Here is an 18,608-nt window from a genome sequence, read left to right on the forward strand (position 1 = left end):
CATAATAATTAGTATCACTGTCATCAATATCTGATCCTGAATCGCCACATAACACCTCCAATAAATCACTGTTGCTCAGACTATGTTTGCACGCGGCCGCCATTAGGTAGACACTGCTGTCGAGTCGACACAGCTCTTATACGATTTGAAAGGAAGAATATGATATGTAGAGCTGTAGTTTGTTGCCATATATACAGTATATATTTTAAAGAAGCAAATCTTATACTGCAGTGCTAATTGATGAACGGATGAAAGCATGGAATCAGTGGAATGGACATCAAACAACTAAGAGATGGGAGACCTTCCTAAAAGTTCAGAAAATCTCCTCAAAAATAATCCGCAGGGAGAAACGAGCCTATGACAAAAATAGACTCATGGAAATCGAACAAGATTTCCTTAGAAACAACTCCAGGAATTTCTACAAGACCTTCCGTGAGAATTTATCTAGCTATCAACCACCATCTTTATGTTTCCGTCGAGCAAATGGAACATTAGAAACGAACACCAAAGAGAACTGCACTATTCTAGCTGACTACTTCCGAGACCTCCTCAATTGTGATCCTCCAAAGGAAAGACTGAACTTTGAAAAGCCCATGCCCAACCCCGATTCACAGCCACCGACAATACAGGAAACAGCAGAGATTATACGATCGCTTAAAAATAATAAAGCTCCTGGAGAGGACGGCATCACTGCGGAGATGTGTAAACTTGGAGATGATCTTGTAAGCAAAATTCATGCAATCCTAGTAGAAATATGGGAAACGGAAATGATTCCACAGGATTGGAAGTGTGCATTAATACACCCATTGCACAAGAAAGGTGACAAGGCAGATCCAAACAACTATAGAGGCATATCTCTACTGCCAATCGCATACAAAATCCTTTCCAAAGCTCTCTTGAACCGGTTAGAAAAACAGACAGATCAACTGATTGGCGAGTACCAAGCGGGTTTCAGGAAAGGTCGATCATGTGCAGAACAAATATGGAACTTGAAGACGATATTAAGGATTCGCCGAAGTGCCAGCACGATAGTCACCTTTGTGGATTTTAAGAAGGCGTATGACTCTGTGGACAGACAGACAGTATTTGATACCCTAGAAGAACTCAGAGTGGACAAGAAGACCAGAGCACTTATCCAGCAGACCCTCACAAGTACGACCTCTAAAGTGAAATTCCTTGGAGAAATCTCTGAGCCTTTTGAAATATGTACGGGCGTTCGTCAAGGTGACAGCATCTCTCCTATTCTGTTTAACTTAGTTCTAGACAAAGTTATTAGAGAGTGGGAAAAGGATATCAAGGGTGTGAACATCGGAAATTTGGGAAGCAAGGTCAATGTGAAATGTTTAGCATTTGCTGATGATCTCGCAATCATTACTAAGACCAAGGATGAAACAAGGTATGCCATACAGAGACTACACAATATAGCATCAAAGGCAGGCCTCCAGATATCCTACGAGAAAACCAAGTACATGGAAAATCTACGTCAAAATAGCAAAAGAACTCCGCTAGAGATGGAAAACGGCACAATTTCACAGGTGCCCTCCTTCAAATACCTTGGAGAAATTATACTACCATCAGGATTAGACAGTAGTGCCAATGTAGAAAGAAACACCAAACTACATAAGGCATACAGACTGACGTGGAATTACTACAACAAAAGAGTCATATCGCGTAATGCAAAATTACGACACTACAAGACAGTTGTATTGCCCGAAGCTTTATATGCCTCAGAAACCATATGCTTAGGTGGTCACTCTAAAATTACAGAAATTGAAAAGCAGGAGCGGAAAATTCTCAGGAAAATTTGTGGTCCTACGAGAGAAAATGGAATGTGGATTAAGAGGAAAACAGCGGACCTCTACTCCTTCACCGACAGGTTTACTGATGCTGTACGGAAAAGGCGCCTTAATTTCTATGGCCATATCTACAGAATGAACAGCGACAGACTAACTAAAAGATTATTCAAAGTAATCAACTCAAAGAAGGTCAAAATAAAATGGCTAGAAGAAACTAAGGTGGACCTCCAAGAAATAAATATTACAGACGACATCATGGAAAATCGTGGAGCTTTTAGAACCAAAGTAGCTAATCATAAATTTAGGGAGAAACCAAAAAAGACAACTGGTAGGAAGTGGTTGACAGAACGCAAGATGCAACACAGTGCATTCATGAAGAGATTTTGGGAGGATAAGAAGGCACAAACCATCAAACCAACTATCAAGTTCAAACGCGCTCTATGAATGGGCATAACGAAGGAATAATAATAATAATAATAATAATAATAATAATAATAAAAATAATAATAATAATACCGAGAGGTACACCTCGATGCCATGCGTTCAAATGAGCGCCTAAAAGAACTCCTCTATCTATCAAATGTGAAACCAATAATACAACAAGTTATAACTTTACTCTGAAGATGTCACCATTAAAATCTGATATAATTTTGTTATTGTGAAGTTTCCTGAACTGTGTGAATTTCTACTTTTGTTTTCCATTCATCAAGAAGTTTGAACATTCTTCCATAGATGTCACTACCAAAAAACTATGATCATGCACCCTGGTGCGAAGTGAAAGAACTTTTGATGTAAAGTTGTTTTGTATTCATAAGTTTTTTTACTAATTGATGTTCATTTATTTTTGGGTTGGCAATATTTATCTTTTCTTTCCGCCAGTTTTGAATCCAGCCAATCCCTAATTTCTGTAATTAATTTTCTACCAATCACAGTCTTCTTCGATTTTTGAGTGTAACTTTAAAATTAACCAATAAAATGAGAGGGTGTGGCTAGTTTAATCTTGAATGGTCTCAAACTTTCCCCGAGGGTTTATAAACTGCGGATTGTCACGTCTCTTGGCCAATTGATCGTCATCTGACCTAGTGTGTGTCTCAAAGCAGGAGGCGGGCGGCGCCTCTTTCATCAGGCAGCAGTACACCGACAAGGTAATGGCTACATAACATCTTTAGTTCTTGCTAGCTCCGCAGTTTAACCTGAGGGAAAGGTCCGAATCATTAACTGTGTACCCAGTTTTCCTAAAAATGTAACTTTCTGCCGGCTAATGTAAAAACTTGATAAAATCTTTAACTGTAAATCGGGAATAGTGAGTGATGTACCCTCTCAAGCTCCCCTTCATATTAGTTTGAGGTGACTACATTTTGTAACTGGCTTTCTTCCTTTCCGCAATGTCTTAATTTATTCTTATACGAGTCACCTCCATAGTTTGGGAATAGCCCCTCTTTCATCGGCCTAGTGCCCTTTAGGTTTTAAGAATTCATATCTAGAATTGCAAGTACACGCCTCCATTCAATTTGTGTTTCAGGCCATTTTCTTCACCTGTTCTTTTCCGCAAAGGCCCAATAGGTTGGGTACTAGATACCCCTGTTTCAAATTTTGTGCCTTGATGGTGAGTGATTGTAATTTTCTGATATTGCCTTGAATAGGCTTGGAAAACTGACAGCACGTCAGCTGTTTTCAGGTGTTGTTAAAGTGCCTCTGGGAGGCTTGATATTGTAAGTTCGGAGCAAGTGCTCCATGTTTTGAGGGATTTCTGCCCTTGAGTAAATTTGTGCTCTTTTATAAATTTGAGCTAGGAGTTCAAGAATTGTTAAGCAAGCGGCTTGAAGCCCAGATTTTTAAACAGTCACTAAATTTTGGATTTTCTTGTCTTGTCTAAACTTTGTCATTGTACTTGACGTTTCATTGTTACGAAAATTTGCTAAGGTTGAATTTAAGAAAATATAACTTTCCGTTTAAGTTTTAAATTCTTTTCTTGACGTTGTAGTTAGACCCATTCATCCCGGCACCTTCTTTCACCTCTGCGGTCCACGATAAACCCCGGAACAATAATAATAATAATAATAATAATAATAATAATAATAATAATAATATGGCCGCAGCTACCGTGTACAGACATTTTCATTTGATGCCATCTGGCTGTCTGCTCGTCAATTTCGACATTCCGTTTTACTCTAGGCCTACTCGATGGCAGACCGAGTGAACCGAAACTCTCTTGGGCGTGTATGGCTGAGATTTATTTAATTTTGTCGAGTAAACACCAAATGTATCACCAGAGATCTTTTACATGCCAACATCGTATGGCAGGGAGTGTCGAATGGCCTTTTTTCCGCCCTTCAAAAATCCGACCACCTCTGCCGGGTTTGAACCTGCTATCTTGGGATCCGGAGGCCGACACTCTACCACTGATTCACAGAGGCAGCTGATTAATGCACATAGTATGTTTTGTAATAATAATGATATAAACCAGAGAACATGTGCCCTGTGGGCTTCATTCTCTGCATAAATGATACAGCCCATACGGCTTTCAACCTCAACATGTTAACTAGCAATACATTAGCTAAATATATATGCTGCCACTGCAATACCTGTAAAGCTTCCCAACTTAGATCTTTCTGTCCCCATTCACACCAGGCACCATTCAACCATGTTTGATGAATGTTTCACAGTTAAAGTCCTCAAACATTTACCCCCTGCTTCCCATTCTCTCGCCTTAGAGATTCCAAAGTGGGACATCAACCGGTGCTTGGGTCCAGTGAAGCACCTAGCCTGAACATTAGATAAATGCTTTTTTTTCCCTCTCCATTCTCTTGTCTGTTGTCCCCACCCCCACCACCTCCCCAACTCCTGTCACCTCACACAGCGTCTACTTGCCAACAATAACCATCATTATTCTATACTCTGCTGGCAAAGGCTGCAGCCGAAAGTGCACCCATGTTTTTCTTATATATGTACTCTGTCCATGCTCCCAGTCTGTTTCCTGGAACTACTGTATATAGATTTTGCTCCTGGTAGCTTTCTTACCTGAGCACTTACATTCCAATAAAAGAAACGGTCCCAATTACAGTAAAGAGGACCTAAAAGCAAGTTTCATTGGCGAGATCTCTGTTTTCGTCCAGTTTTATTAATTATTGCTTTTCTAGTCACATGGCTACCAGTAGTGATAGAGGTTACATGCAACATCTAAGGTAAGAAACAAATGATAAAAGAAACATAACAGAAATCAAACGAGAAAAACTGTATAGGAACCAGAATACCAGAATGTAATACAGACTTGCAGCTTCTACCAGTCAAGCAGAAATCAATCAATCAATCAATCAATCAATCAATCAATCAATCAATCAATCAATCAATCAATCAATCAATCAATCAATCAATCACTACTGATCTGCATTTAGGGCAGTCGCCCAGGTGGCAGATTCCCTATCTGTTGTTTTCCTAGCCTTTTCTTAAATGATTACAAAGAAATTGGAAATTTATTGAACATCTCCCTTGGTAAGTTATTCCAATCCCTAACTCCCCTTCCTATAAACGAATATTTGCCCCAATTTGTCCTCTTGAATTCCAACTTTATCTTCACATTGTGATCTTTCCTACTTGTAAAGACACCATCCAAACTTATTCGTCTACTGATGTCCTCCCACGCCATCTCTCCACTGACAGCTCAGAACATACCATTTAGATGTTGGCTTTTCAGGCGTTTGCTCTATTAACCAGCGTTTCGTCTTAGGTCCGACACCAGACTCGTCAGAGTGGGATGTGTCAGACCCCACCCACTAACGCTGGGGTGCATGCAGGCGAACCTATCAGAAGCCTATTTAAGAGGCACAGTCTGATAACTGCATACGGGAGACAAAACTCCACAATGGAATTAATGCCCGCCTAGCAATTCCAAATGGGAATTCTAAGTTCCCATGGAGGGAATTAGAGGGAATTAGCATGCTCATGCTCATGCTCTATTGGTGGAAAAATATCTAATTCCCTCCATGGGAACTTAGAATTTCCACATACCATTTAGTCGAGCAGCTCGTCTCCTTTCTCCCAAGTCTTCCCAGCCCAAACTTCACAACATTTTTGTAACGCTACTCTTGGTCTTAATGGCAGACTGTGCCGAAAGCCTGCAGTCTAATATCTTGGAACTTGAAAATAGGTGCGATGAGTATGGTATGAAAATTAGCCTCCCGAAGACAAAATTGATGTCAGTAGGTAAGAAATTCAACAGAATTGAATGTCAGATTGGTGATACAAAGCTAGAACAGGTCGATAATTTCAAGTATTTAGGTTGTGTGTTCTCCCAGGATGGTAATATAGTAAGTGAGATTGAATCAAGGTGTAGTAAAGCTAATGCAGTGAGCTCGCAGTTGCGATCAGCAGTATTCTGTAAGAAGGAATTTAGCTCCCAGACGAAACTATCTTTACATCGGTCTGTTTTCAGACCAACTTTGCTTTACGGGAGCGAAAGCTGGGTGGACTCAGGATATCTTATTCATAAGTTAGAAGTAACAGACATGAAAATAGCAAGAATGATTGGTGGTACAAACAGATGGGAACAATGGCAGGAGGGTACTCGGAATGAGGAGATGAAGGCTAATTTAGGAATGAACTCGATGGATGAAGCTGTACGCATAAACCGGCTTCGGTGGTGGGGTCGTGTGAGGCGAATGGAGGAGGATAGGTTACCTAGGAGAATAATGAACTCTGTTATGGAGGGTAAGAGAAGTAGAGGGAGACCAAGACGACGATGGTTAGACTCTGTTTCTAACGATTTAAAGATAAGAGGTATAGAACTAAATGAGGTCACAACACTAGTTGCAAATCGAGGATTGTGGCGACGTTTAGTAAATTCTCAGAGGCTTGCAGACTGAACGCTGAAAGGCATAACAGTCTATAATGATAATGTATGTATGTATGTATGTACTCTTTTGTCAGAAATCGCCCAGAACAAATCGAGCTGCTTTTCTTTGGAATTTTTCCAGTTCCTGAATCAAGTAATCCTGGTAAGGGTCCCATACACTGGAACCATACTCTAGTTGGGGTCTCACCAGAGACAAATATGCTCTCTCCTGTACATTCTTACTACAACCCTTAGATACTCTCATAACCATGTGCAGAGATCTGTACCCTTTATTTACAATCATATTTATGTGATTACCGCAATGAAGATCTTTCCTTATATTAATACCTAGGTATTTACAATGATCCCCAAAGGGAACTTTCACCCCATTAATGCAGTAATTAAAACTGAGAGGACTTTTCCTATTTGTGAAACTCACAACCTGACTTTTATGCCCGTTTATCATCATACCATTGCTTACTGTCCATCTCAAAACATTATTGAGGTCAATTTGCAGTTGCTCACAATCTTGTAATATTTATTACTCTGTACAGAATAACATCATCTGTGGAAAGCCTTATCTCTGATTCCACTTCTTTACACATATCATTGATATATAAGAAAACATAAAGGTCCAATAATACTGCCTTGAGGAATTCCCCTCTTTCAGTTTTACAGGGACAGATAAAGCTTCACCTACTCTAATTCTCTGAGTTCTATTTTCTAGAAACAGAGCCACCCATTCAGTCACTCTTTTGTCAAGTCCAGTTGCACTCATTTTTGCCAGTAGTCTCCCATGATCTACCCTATCAAATGCCTTAGACAGGTCAATCACGATACAGTCCTTTTGACTTCCTGAATCCAGGATATCTGCTATATCTTGCTGGAATCCTACAAGTTGAGCTTCAGTGGAATAACCTTTCCTAAACCCAAACTGCCTTCTATTAAACCAGTTATTAATTTTGCAAACATGTCTAATATAATCAGAAAGAATGCTTTCCCAAAACTTTCATACAATGCATTTCAAACTGACTGGCCTGTAATTTTCAGCTTGATGTCTATCACCCTTTCCTTTATATACAGGGGCTACTATAGCAACTCTCCATTCATTTGGTAAAGTTCCTTCATGCAAACAATAATCAAACAAGTACTTCAGATATGGTACTGTATCCCAACCCATTGTCTTTAGTATATCGCCAGAAATCTTATCAATTCCAGCTGCTTTTCTAGTTTTCAACGTTTGTATCTTACTGTAAATGTCATTGCTGTCATAGGTAAATTTTAATACTTCTTTAGTATTAGTCACCTCCTCTATCTGGACATTATCCTTGTAACCAACAATCTTTACATACTGCTGACAGAATACTTCTGCCTTTTGAAGATCCTCGCATACACACTCCCCTTGTTCATTAATGATTCCTGGAATGCCCTTCTTGAAACCTGTTTTTGCCTTAAAGTACCTATACATACTCCTCCAAATCCTGACAAATTTGGTACTACCTAGTATCTGGGGCATAGTTTCAGAGATTGGTAGTAATTTAAGTGATTTCATGATTTCATGATTCAGGAGCTGATTCTTCCTATAGATTTAGTTTTTTAAATATTCAGTTATATTTGTAGGTTTGTTGTATCTTTACTCTTTAGGCACATACCTCATATTTATTTATTGCCTTGTCATTGATGAAGCTGATGACCAGGGTATAACAAGCCTTACTATATATTAACATGCTGTTCGTTAAATTCCAAACATAGTCATAGTCAAACTTGTTTACATTTTTCACCCCACTCCCACGTAAAAAAAAAATCAAAGTCTTTGGTCACTCCTTAGGCTTTCACTGGGTACCTGTACTTGTGAAAGTGGAAATAAATTCCTAATCATTTTGAATATATTTCTCTTTGTAGTGATGTAAACTATCTGAGCACAACAGCACCACCAGCTGCTGCAGAATGGAGCAGCCTTCTGCGACCCTTAAGAGGCCGCGAGCCAGAAGGCATGTGGAATCTGCTCTCTATCGTCCGTGAGATGTTCAAGAGGAACGATCGTAATGCCATTCCCCTTCTGGAGATCATCACAGAGGAGTGCATGGCCTGCGAGCAGGTATTTTGTTTTTTCCTGCTTTATGTTATTCACAGCTAAGAACATTTCAAACAACAGTCTTTTTAGGCTAGATAATGATTTTGAATTTCTTTGACTTTTTTGCTGAGAATTCACCTTATGAATATGTTTTGCTCTTAGAAGTGCTACTGGGAATAATAGTTCTGATTTTAAAAATTGTTATTATTATTAACAAATACATTGCAAATGGGAAATATCCCGGAGGCAATGGTCACTTACAGTAGTGTAATAATAAAGTAAAGCCAACATAATTACCCAAGAAACAATCAACAAGAGTACAACAAACAATTCCATGCAAAAAAATATTACAAGAAATACTACTAGTTTAACTTTCTAAATCCAGCTTCATCATATACAAATTCACACACAACTTAAGTACTGTATTTCCAGTACTTAACACTATGGCTTACAATAATATAGGTTGATTTTACTACTAGCTTAACACTACAGTACAAGTCATCATCATCATCATCATCATCATCATCCCACTCCAGTCACCCGGGTGTGGTTACTACAAGTGATAATAAAGTAAGCTTAAAACATAACTACCCAACAACAACAATTGGAGTACAACAAGCAAATCCCTGGAAAAAAATATTACAAGAAATACTAAAACTACTAGTTTCACAATCTGAACCAAGCAGAAAATCACAAAGTCAGTGTCCGTGATTAACAACTTTTACTTTTCACTTTACACTTAGCACTAATGGTTAAGGAAAAGGACAGGAATCTTGAAACTTTAAGACAGGATAGAAACAACAAAGCTAAAGTGGTATGGGCATATGATGAGAATGGGAGGAGAAAAAGTGCCAAAAAAAGCTTTTTCAGAGAAGTTAACAGGAAAGTGACCACGAGGAAGACCATGAAAGAGGTGGACAGATTCAGTGTGGGAGTGCATAGAGAAGAGGGGAGGAAAACCAGAAGATGAAAGGAGAAGTGTGGTGGAGAGAAAGGCCGCGATGGAGGTCCTTGATTCACAACCCGACCCGGGAAGTTGGAAACGGGAAATGAAGATGATGACTAGCACTAATGGTTTTCTTAAATGACTTGATACTGGAAGGGAATCTATCAAGGACTGCTGCAGGTAACTTATTCCAATCCCTTAGGGTCCTGTTTAAGAAGGAAAACTTGCGCCCACGTCCATATGATGCTTTCTGCCCCTAATTTTATGCTTATCATTTCTCAATAAGTATGAGGGAGCTTCCAAACTACAGTAGAAATCAGTTATAGCGAGAATTCATAACAGCAAAAATTTTACTCGCTATAGCGGATTGTCGTTATATCCAATTTTTTAAAAGTCGGGAAAACCCCCATACACATTAAAATCAGTATGAAACGGCAATCAGTTTGTTCAAAACTTGCGTTTTCATGGATAATATCTCCACTATGGTTTACTTGTTCGTTGTTTTTCGAAATCCGATACCACGTGAAAGTGTACGTTTAATTTCATTCTGAAATAATATTACCGTATTTCTCCGAATCCAAGACAACCCCCACTTTTTCCTTCAAAAAATTTAAATCGGGCTTAAAAAGTGCTTTGTAAAATCATATAAATGCCTAAATGCCTTTCTTATTGAGTACGCATTTCTAGACTATTTGTAGACGGTGAACATTGGCTTTAGTTATGCTGTATTTTTTTGTGGCTGTACAATTATTCTTTATTTCAGCGGGTTTAATAAGCATTAAAATTGGCGGACTTTGGAGGTCAACGAACAAGTTTACTGCGCCGCGGTATGGCAATTCCGCCCTTAAATTTTTTGTACATATACCTCACAATTTCATCTTCAACTTCTTTAAAGCATCCTTGTTGTGGGCCACTGAATGCCTTTTTTGTACAGTACGCATTTTACAGCTATCTTTGTCTTCGGGATAACGCCAAATATTGGGTTTAGTTAGGCCTATGCCGTATTTTCTTGTGGCTGCAGAATTGTTATACATTTCAGAGTGTTTAATAGCCATTAACTTAAAATTGGCATCATAATATCTACGAGAATATTGAAGAGAACCCGTTGAAAATTTGCCAGCAATACCTGTTCCACGTATCTTTACAATACGACGATCCATCATGAAAACATTCCTGCCATCTACAAAACTTAATTTTACTAAGCCTCAGGTACAGTAGTCGCGTTAGCTTATGTGCCTGTTAGCAAAATTTTCGGAAGCTTATCCCCCTGATGGCAAAGTGGCAGTTGATGAGAACCTTTTGCTTCGGAAAGGGTAACTAGAGTGGAAGTTTACATACCAAGAAAATGCTCGCGTTTCGGAATGGAATCATATAAATTGTGCGACACCGAGGCAGGTTATATAACATGATGTGCTTCCGTGTGTATCATAATGAACAGCTGTAAAAGACATAACACTGTAAAGACTGTAAATACTGTAAATATTACCTGTATTGTAGTGCAATATAGTCCGTGTGTGTCACTTATGAATTGTAGATAGGCTATATAAACTTGATCCATCGAAAGCGCTGACCAACATAACAGAAAATTTCGTATTATAATATATTCCTTTGTAAATCTTTTAAGTACGTGTGAACTTTGTAAATCTGCAATTTACATATACAGAAACATTTATTTCCAGGCAGAAATTGTTAGTAAACTGCCTAAAATATTCTGGTAAAAGTTACTGTATAAACAAAAACCAGAGCTTTGCTGTTAGGAAGAAGTAACCTCGATATCACATTGTGAAAGCACTTAGTACGTTGTTGCACAAAGTATTGAAAAATTAAAATAATAGAATTTTCCAACAATTAAATACATGATATTCTAGTAAATATTTCACTTAGGGCCCTTCAATAGTTCATTACACTCTAAGATTGTTTAATCAAGTAATTAAATATTTTCTTCAATTAGGGAAATTTCTCCCCACCTGATAGTGAGTCTGTATGTACCGAGCTCTTCGCTTAAGGGTTTAACATATCGTCGTATTTACCTTGCATAGGAACACAGGCAAAAATTTTAGGTTGTCTGTAAACTGCGGGCTGCATAAAACTAAATTTTAAGGGGCTAGTGGACCAGTCAGTATAAATCATCAAAGATAGGAAACTAGAGAGGAAGGTTATTGGAGGTGGCCATTATTATTTTAAGGGGAAATTCAACCAAGGTTAGGAATTTAGATAATGACAGGCTGCTGTGGGTGGGTTAGAGCAAGTCAGGAGAGTGTGTGATGGACAGGATGAAACAAGGACGAGGACATGTTCACTGAGATGAGCTCTCCCCAGTGCAGTGACATTGATATGGACTTCGAAACTACATTTTACTAACTTTCTTAAATCTCTTGTACATGTGATAGTGTATTTCTCAAGATTTAAAGCATTGTTTCTTTAAAATGATGTTGGAATTGCTCCAAATTCTGAGTGTTCAGTATTGTAATCTGTTACTTATCAAATTTTCCGACTATTAAGAGAATTTATTTGCAAATAATATAGTTGTGTAATCAATCTGCAAGGAGGCTGATTGTTAACATCTTTTTTGTGTTCTGTTATATGCTCCACTTTTATTGTCATTCTTCTTTTCCTGCCTTCCTTACTTAAATGGCGTGCATATTTGTTACAACTATTTAAGGAGCCATGTTTAAAGCTTCATCTTCATCTTGTGTGCCTTTATGTTAGATCCTGGTGTGGTGGTTCAACACGAAGGTAGCATTACACAACGGGAGCTCTGGTCATGGTGGCGGAAAGCACAGTAATGTGAACAGCAACAGCCACACTTCTCAACATGCCTGCTCCTCCCTGTGCGATGAGATCGTGGTACTTTGGCGACTTGCTGCGCTAAATCCTGGCTTATCTCCGGAAGAGAGGGAAATGCTACATGGGCAGTTCCGGGACTGGCACTTGAAGATCATCGAAAAGGTGAGAGACTATATAATAATTTCTTATACAATGTTCTTCATCTCGTAACATTTTTCACAAGAAGTGTCTTACTTTTACTTTTATCAGGAGAGCCAAAAGCCAAACATTTTGACCTTTCTAAGACTCACATTTGAAGTTGTGGAGAACTGCAAGATCTTGGGAAGTGAGTTAATTGAGAATTGAAGACTGGGTATGAAAATCAGTTGGAGGATACAACTTGGGGAAGGAACAAATATATTCAACTGAAGCTAAGGAAATGTATAAGGTGAATTATTTGCCTGTTATGACATATACAACTGAGACTTGGTTGATTTATGGGCATTTTTAAGAGGGATACAAATCTGCAGACTTAGGTTGATTTTTTGCAATGGTTGATTACCCCCATTTTACTATGCATTTTATTCCAACAAATGGCACCACTAACTCAAAAGCGTCATTTCTTGGACCCTCATCAGTTTTCATCTCAATTACTGCATAAATAATGGAAAGAACAAACAAGTGAGATCTTGTACATTTGTCTCAGCTACACCATATTTTGTTCTGCCAAACATCCCAGTTTTAAATTGTGTATCATTTCATCTCCCTCACATACCTGTCAGTGCGCTTTCAGCCTTTCCTGTTCCTTGATTAAGCTCGAGTGCTTTTGTAATATTGAATTTTCCTCCCCTCTGTTTTTACAGGTTACCAAAAGCCGTGGAGCCAGTGTTTCCTCTGCTCACCACGCTCAGGGTTTACATCATGGGAGTGGAGGCAACAGCAAGAATCACAACAGCTTCAGAAGCGATATTGAAGTTTTCACTGGTTTCAAGCCTGCTATAGAAGCATGTTTCCTGGATTGGGATGATTATCCTCTGCCTGGTATTACATATACTAGTGGGGTCAACAGGTTGTACCATTGTCCCTTTACTTGTTTCCGTCACGCTGGTGATTCCACACGCTCTGATCATGTGGTGGTCAACCAAGTGAACTCTTCTCAGGCCGTATTAAACTGTGAACTTCCGTCTACAACTCACCATCATACGCATCACCATCATCATTACCACCATCATCACAATCCTCATATCCGTGCCGTTTGCCATGGAATTAGTAGTCATCACAGCGCATCCCATAAACGAACTTCTCGAACTAGTGGTGTGGTAGAATTTTCGTTCACTGACAGTCGACGTCTAAACCATCATGACTTTCCACTCTGTCCACTGCCCATGGGTGGCATGCCAGTTATTATGACAAGGGATAGAGATGGTAACAGATCTAGTGTTAGCAGTGAAGGTTTTTGTGAAAATGACCCAGACACTGATATTTTAAACGAAAGTGGTATTTTAGTTGGACCAGATATGAGTGTAGAAGGTGTTGATACTGACTCTCAGGAAGGAGGTGGAAGTGACTCTGCTAGTAGCAGCAGCAGCAGTGGTGCGAGTACCAGTAGAGTGAGAATAACCGAAGGCAGTGGTGAGAATTGTAAGAAAACTCGCACGGACTTTGGTTTGTCCCTGATGACCCCTCATGTTCAGACTTCCCTTGAAAGTCAAAGTGAGGATAGTGACAACAATGTTACGTGTAAGAGCAACGGGTTAAGTTATAAACATCACGTGGCAGGTGATGTGGATGCCCTTTGTCGCTTCCCTGACCTCTCGGGTACTTCACCGCATCTCATGTCTGGAACTTCACGATCGTCTGTTGGTGGTGTAACTAGTAATTACAGCATTTCTGAACCACTTACATCTGCGTCGCAGAGAAAATTATCACAGATCCAAAGCACTCGACCAGCGTTATCTTTAGTTGCTTCGACTCGCTCTGAAATGCAGGATGTGGACTCCGATGTATCTGGAGGAGGTATATCTCCTCCTGAAGATTCTGAAGCTTCACGTCGTCCATCCAAAGATGAATCACTTTCATCTTCCAACTCAGATTCTCAGCAGTCGGGTGATGAGTATAATGTGTATTATTACGATCCAAAAGCAGTAGTATCGAGTGCAAATGAGTGCAGTGAAAAAGTGAAGTCAAATGTGAAGCCAAGTGAGCAAAATCCTTTGTCATCCTCATCAGTGTTTGGTAACTTGAAGAAGACTGAAGATCCCTGGGATATTTTGTTTGCTCGAGCTGAGGGACTTCATGCACATGGCCATGGCAAGGAAGCATGTACTCTTGGTGTGCGTCTTGCAGAAGAGCTGTTGGTCAACCCTCCAGATCTCATGATCGACCTGCCACCATTTTTAACTAAAGGCAAGAGGAAGAAGGTAAGGTCACATGTACAGAACCCCGACATAAATTTATTTGCAACGAACTTTGAAGAAGGTATAATAGCAGTGTTATACTAAGGTTTTAGTCATCATCATCATCATCATCATCTTCATTTCTCGTTTCCAGCTTCCCGGGTTGGGTGTTGAATCTCTGTGCACTCCCACACTGAATCTGTCCACCTCTTTCGGGGTCTTCCTCGCGGTCGCTCTCCTGTTAACTTCTCTGAGAAAGCTTTTTTTGGCACTCTCTCTTCTCCCATTCTCATCATATGCCAATACCACTTTAGCTTTGATGTTTCTATCGTGTCTTAAAGTTTTAAGATTCCTGTCCTTTTCCTTATCTCTTCATTCCTAATTTTATCCTTTCTGGTCTTGCCCTCGATACCTCTTAGGAATTTCATCTCTGCTGCCTGTAATCTACTCTCCTCTTGTTTTGTTGCAGTCCATGATCCAGCTACATAGGTTAGTATAGGTTCATAATAGGTTGAATATAATACTTTCTTACATTTCTTCGGGACATTTTGGTTCCACAAAATACCTATTACACTCTGTTAGAAGCTGTTTGCTTGTTGTATAACTTTTTCCAATTTCCTCGGTAATCTTTCCATCTTGTGTGATCACACATCCCAAGTACTTTAAACTTTTAACCACTTCCAGAATTTTACCATTCATTTTTATCTTTCCTCTTCCTTCCTTCCTTCCTTCCTTCCTTCCTTCCTTCCTTCCTTCCTTCCTTCCTTCCTTCCTTCCTTCCTTCCTTCCCCTTGTCATCACTATTGTTTTATTTTTCTCTATGTTTAATTTCATCCCAAATTGTTCTATCTCTTGTTTCCATACATCTACTTATTTTTGCACTTTCATTTCATCCTCACCCCATATCAGTATATCATCTGCAAACAACATGTCTTTTGTTGCCTGTCTTCCCAATCTCTGTTTAATGTTCTTATGAATGTCATCCATGACTATGATGAATAGTATGGGGGATAGTACACCTCCCTGTCGGAGACCCGTTTCAACTTTAAACCATTTTGGTTTCCTTTACTAGTCTTCACACTACTAACACAATTTTTGTACATAGCTCCTTATCATTTGCACTTCCACTCTGTTAACTTGTTTTCTCCTTAATGTACGAGTGAATCAAGGCCTCGGAAAATGGTAAGGTTCTAGTATCCTTCAGAAAAAGACGTGAGCATAGATCAGTGCTTTCCAAACACCTTACTGAACTGTTAACATTCTGAACAACTCCCTAACCCTTAAATTAAAGTACCCTTCTTGTGTCCCCTTAATAAGACTATCAGCATTAAAATAAAGAAATATACAAATATGTGAAGGCCAATGCAATTTGGTGGAAAGCTTGGCTTTGATAAATATATATATAAGTGGTTTTAATCCAGTTAGCATATTTATTTCTTTATTTTAATACAATAAGCCATGCAAATCTACATTCATTAATGTTCAGCATTATTTACATTTTATATGAGCTAATAGGAACATACTTAAGTACATTTCTGAGAAGGAGAAAGCAAACACACATAATCCTAAAACTTAGACTTTCACTACCACTAAATACATATTGATGTGTTGAGGATATTAGGTCTTATCATATTAAATGCTGACATGTTTCAGTCTTGCAACCAAGACTATGTTCAGAGCAATAACTGTGTAGAACGAAAACCGTTAATAGCAGTTGTTACGCCGTAATAAGTGCACTCAAGATGGGAAGACCCTCTTAGAAACACCCATATTTTCACCCTTGGTTTTAGTCTTGTAGTGACTCGTGTGCTTATGTTTGAGCGAATGTGGGATAAATTCACTTGCAATTTTTCAACGAGCATTTTTAAACTGCTGTGTTTGACTGTTTTGATATCTTCATCACAGAAATCTGCATTACAAGATTCATCATCATCATCATCATCATCATCATCATCATCATTTCCCTTTATCCAGCTGTAGCCGGGTAGAGGCAAATATGGTTCCTCTCCACTCTCTTCGGTCTTTCCACCACTCCTCCTCCAACACTATGTCCCAGTCCAGGTTTCTTTCTATAATGCTGCGTTGGATGGTATCCTTCCATCTCAATCGTGGTCGTCCACGGCCTCTCCTTCCTTGGATTTGCATTTCCATCACCTTTTTTGGCATTCTTTCGTCGCTCATTCGCTTTATGTGCCCAAACCATCGTAGTCGGCTCTTCTCTATTCTATCATTCATTTTTTCCACTCCAATTTCTTCCCGGATTTTCTCATTCCTTATTTTGTCTCGTCTACTCTTCTGTATCATACTCCTCAAGAATTTCATTTCGGCTGCCTGTATTCGACTCTCATCCTTCTTTGTCATTGTCCAAGTTTCTGCTCCGTAAGTTGTTATGTGAACGTAATACATCTTGTACATAGTATCCTTTGCTTCCATTGGCACATCTTTGTCCCATAACATATTTCTTACACTATGATAGAAACAACTTCCAGCTTGAATCCTTTTACTAATCTCAGCATCCAGTCGAGCATTCTCCATTAATTCACTCCCCAGGTATTTAAACGTTTCCACTACTTCCAGGGGCTTCTCTGCAAGTCTAATCTGACCTTTCCCTTCTTTCTCCCCTCTAGTCATAACAAGAGTTTTACTCTTTTCTACACTTATTTTCAATCCACATTCTTCAATCTTCCCATTCACCACATTCAACTGTTCTTGAACCTTCCTGTCGTCTTCTCCCCAAATCACAATATCATCTGCAAATAACATCATGTTCATTTCTCTTCCTCCATATGCTGCTTTTGCTGTTCTCATGATGTCATCCATTACTATTGTAAACAGGATTGGTGATAGAACACTTCCCTGTTTCAGCCCACTAGTTATTTTGAACCAACTTGTCCTGCCAACTTGTGTTTGCTCGCAACTACAACATTTCTTATACAATGCCATGATCATTTTTATTAATCCCTGTCCAATTCCTTTTTGCACCAGACTGTCCCAAACTTTCGTCCTAGGGACACTGTCATATGCCTTTTCAATATCAATGAATGTCATCACCATATCATTCCCGTACTCCCAATGCTTTTCCATTAGTTGTCTCATAATGAAAATGGGTTCTATTGTTGACCTTCCACTTCTGAAACCGAACTGATTTTCCTGTATCTGCTTCTCAATCCTCAACCTTATTCTACTTTCCAGTATCCTTTCCATTATCTTAGCAACATGGGATATTCGCCTGTAGTTCTTCAAAACTTTCTTATCACCTTTCTTGAAAATTGGGATGATTATTCCTTTTTGCCAATCCTCAGGGACCTCCTTATTCTCCCAGACATTCCTGAGAACCCGATATGTCCACTGCAGGCCTACAGCTCCAGCTGCCTTTATCATCTCCACTGAAATTTCATCTATTGCAGCAGTTTTCCCACTCTTCATCTTTCTTACTGCCATTTCAATTTCATTCATTGTAATTTCTTTTTCCATTTCTTCGTCAACTAATTGCCTTTCCTGGTCGTCCATTGAATGACTGTCATCTGATCTTATGTTCAGCAGCTTCTGAAAATACTCTCTCCATCTATTTCTTATTTCTTCTGGCTTTGTTAAAATTATGCCACCTTCATCCTTCACAAATCTGGTGTTTACTTGATCTCTCTTTTTGTTTCTTAAGATACCATACAGTAATTTCTTGCTGCCCTGCATATCATCTCTCAATGTCTGTGTGAATAAGGCCGAGCTTTTCCTCTTTTCTTCCTCCACTACTTTCTTGGCCAAATTCTTTGCCTCCACATATTTTCTTCTACTTTCTTCA

The 18,608-nt window shown here is 39.1% G+C and overlaps 1 protein-coding gene across 3 annotated transcripts in view; it reads left to right on the top strand.

Moving 5' to 3' along the window:
* Positions 1-18,608, top strand: part of Dora (Dorado) — a 641,834-nt gene that overhangs the window by 466,780 nt on the left and 156,446 nt on the right. For all 3 annotated transcript variants that reach the window (XM_067152778.2, XM_067152780.2, XM_067152779.2), the window contains exons 6-8: positions 8,530-8,725; positions 12,357-12,596; positions 13,277-14,833. In XM_067152778.2, the coding sequence (XP_067008879.2) occupies positions 8,530-8,725; positions 12,357-12,596; positions 13,277-14,833 (1,993 nt within the window). The remainder of the gene's footprint in view (positions 1-8,529; positions 8,726-12,356; positions 12,597-13,276; positions 14,834-18,608) is intronic.

Source organism: Anabrus simplex, chromosome 8 (assembly GCF_040414725.1).
Source record: "Anabrus simplex isolate iqAnaSimp1 chromosome 8, ASM4041472v1, whole genome shotgun sequence".
NCBI lineage: Eukaryota > Metazoa > Arthropoda > Insecta > Orthoptera > Tettigoniidae > Anabrus > Anabrus simplex.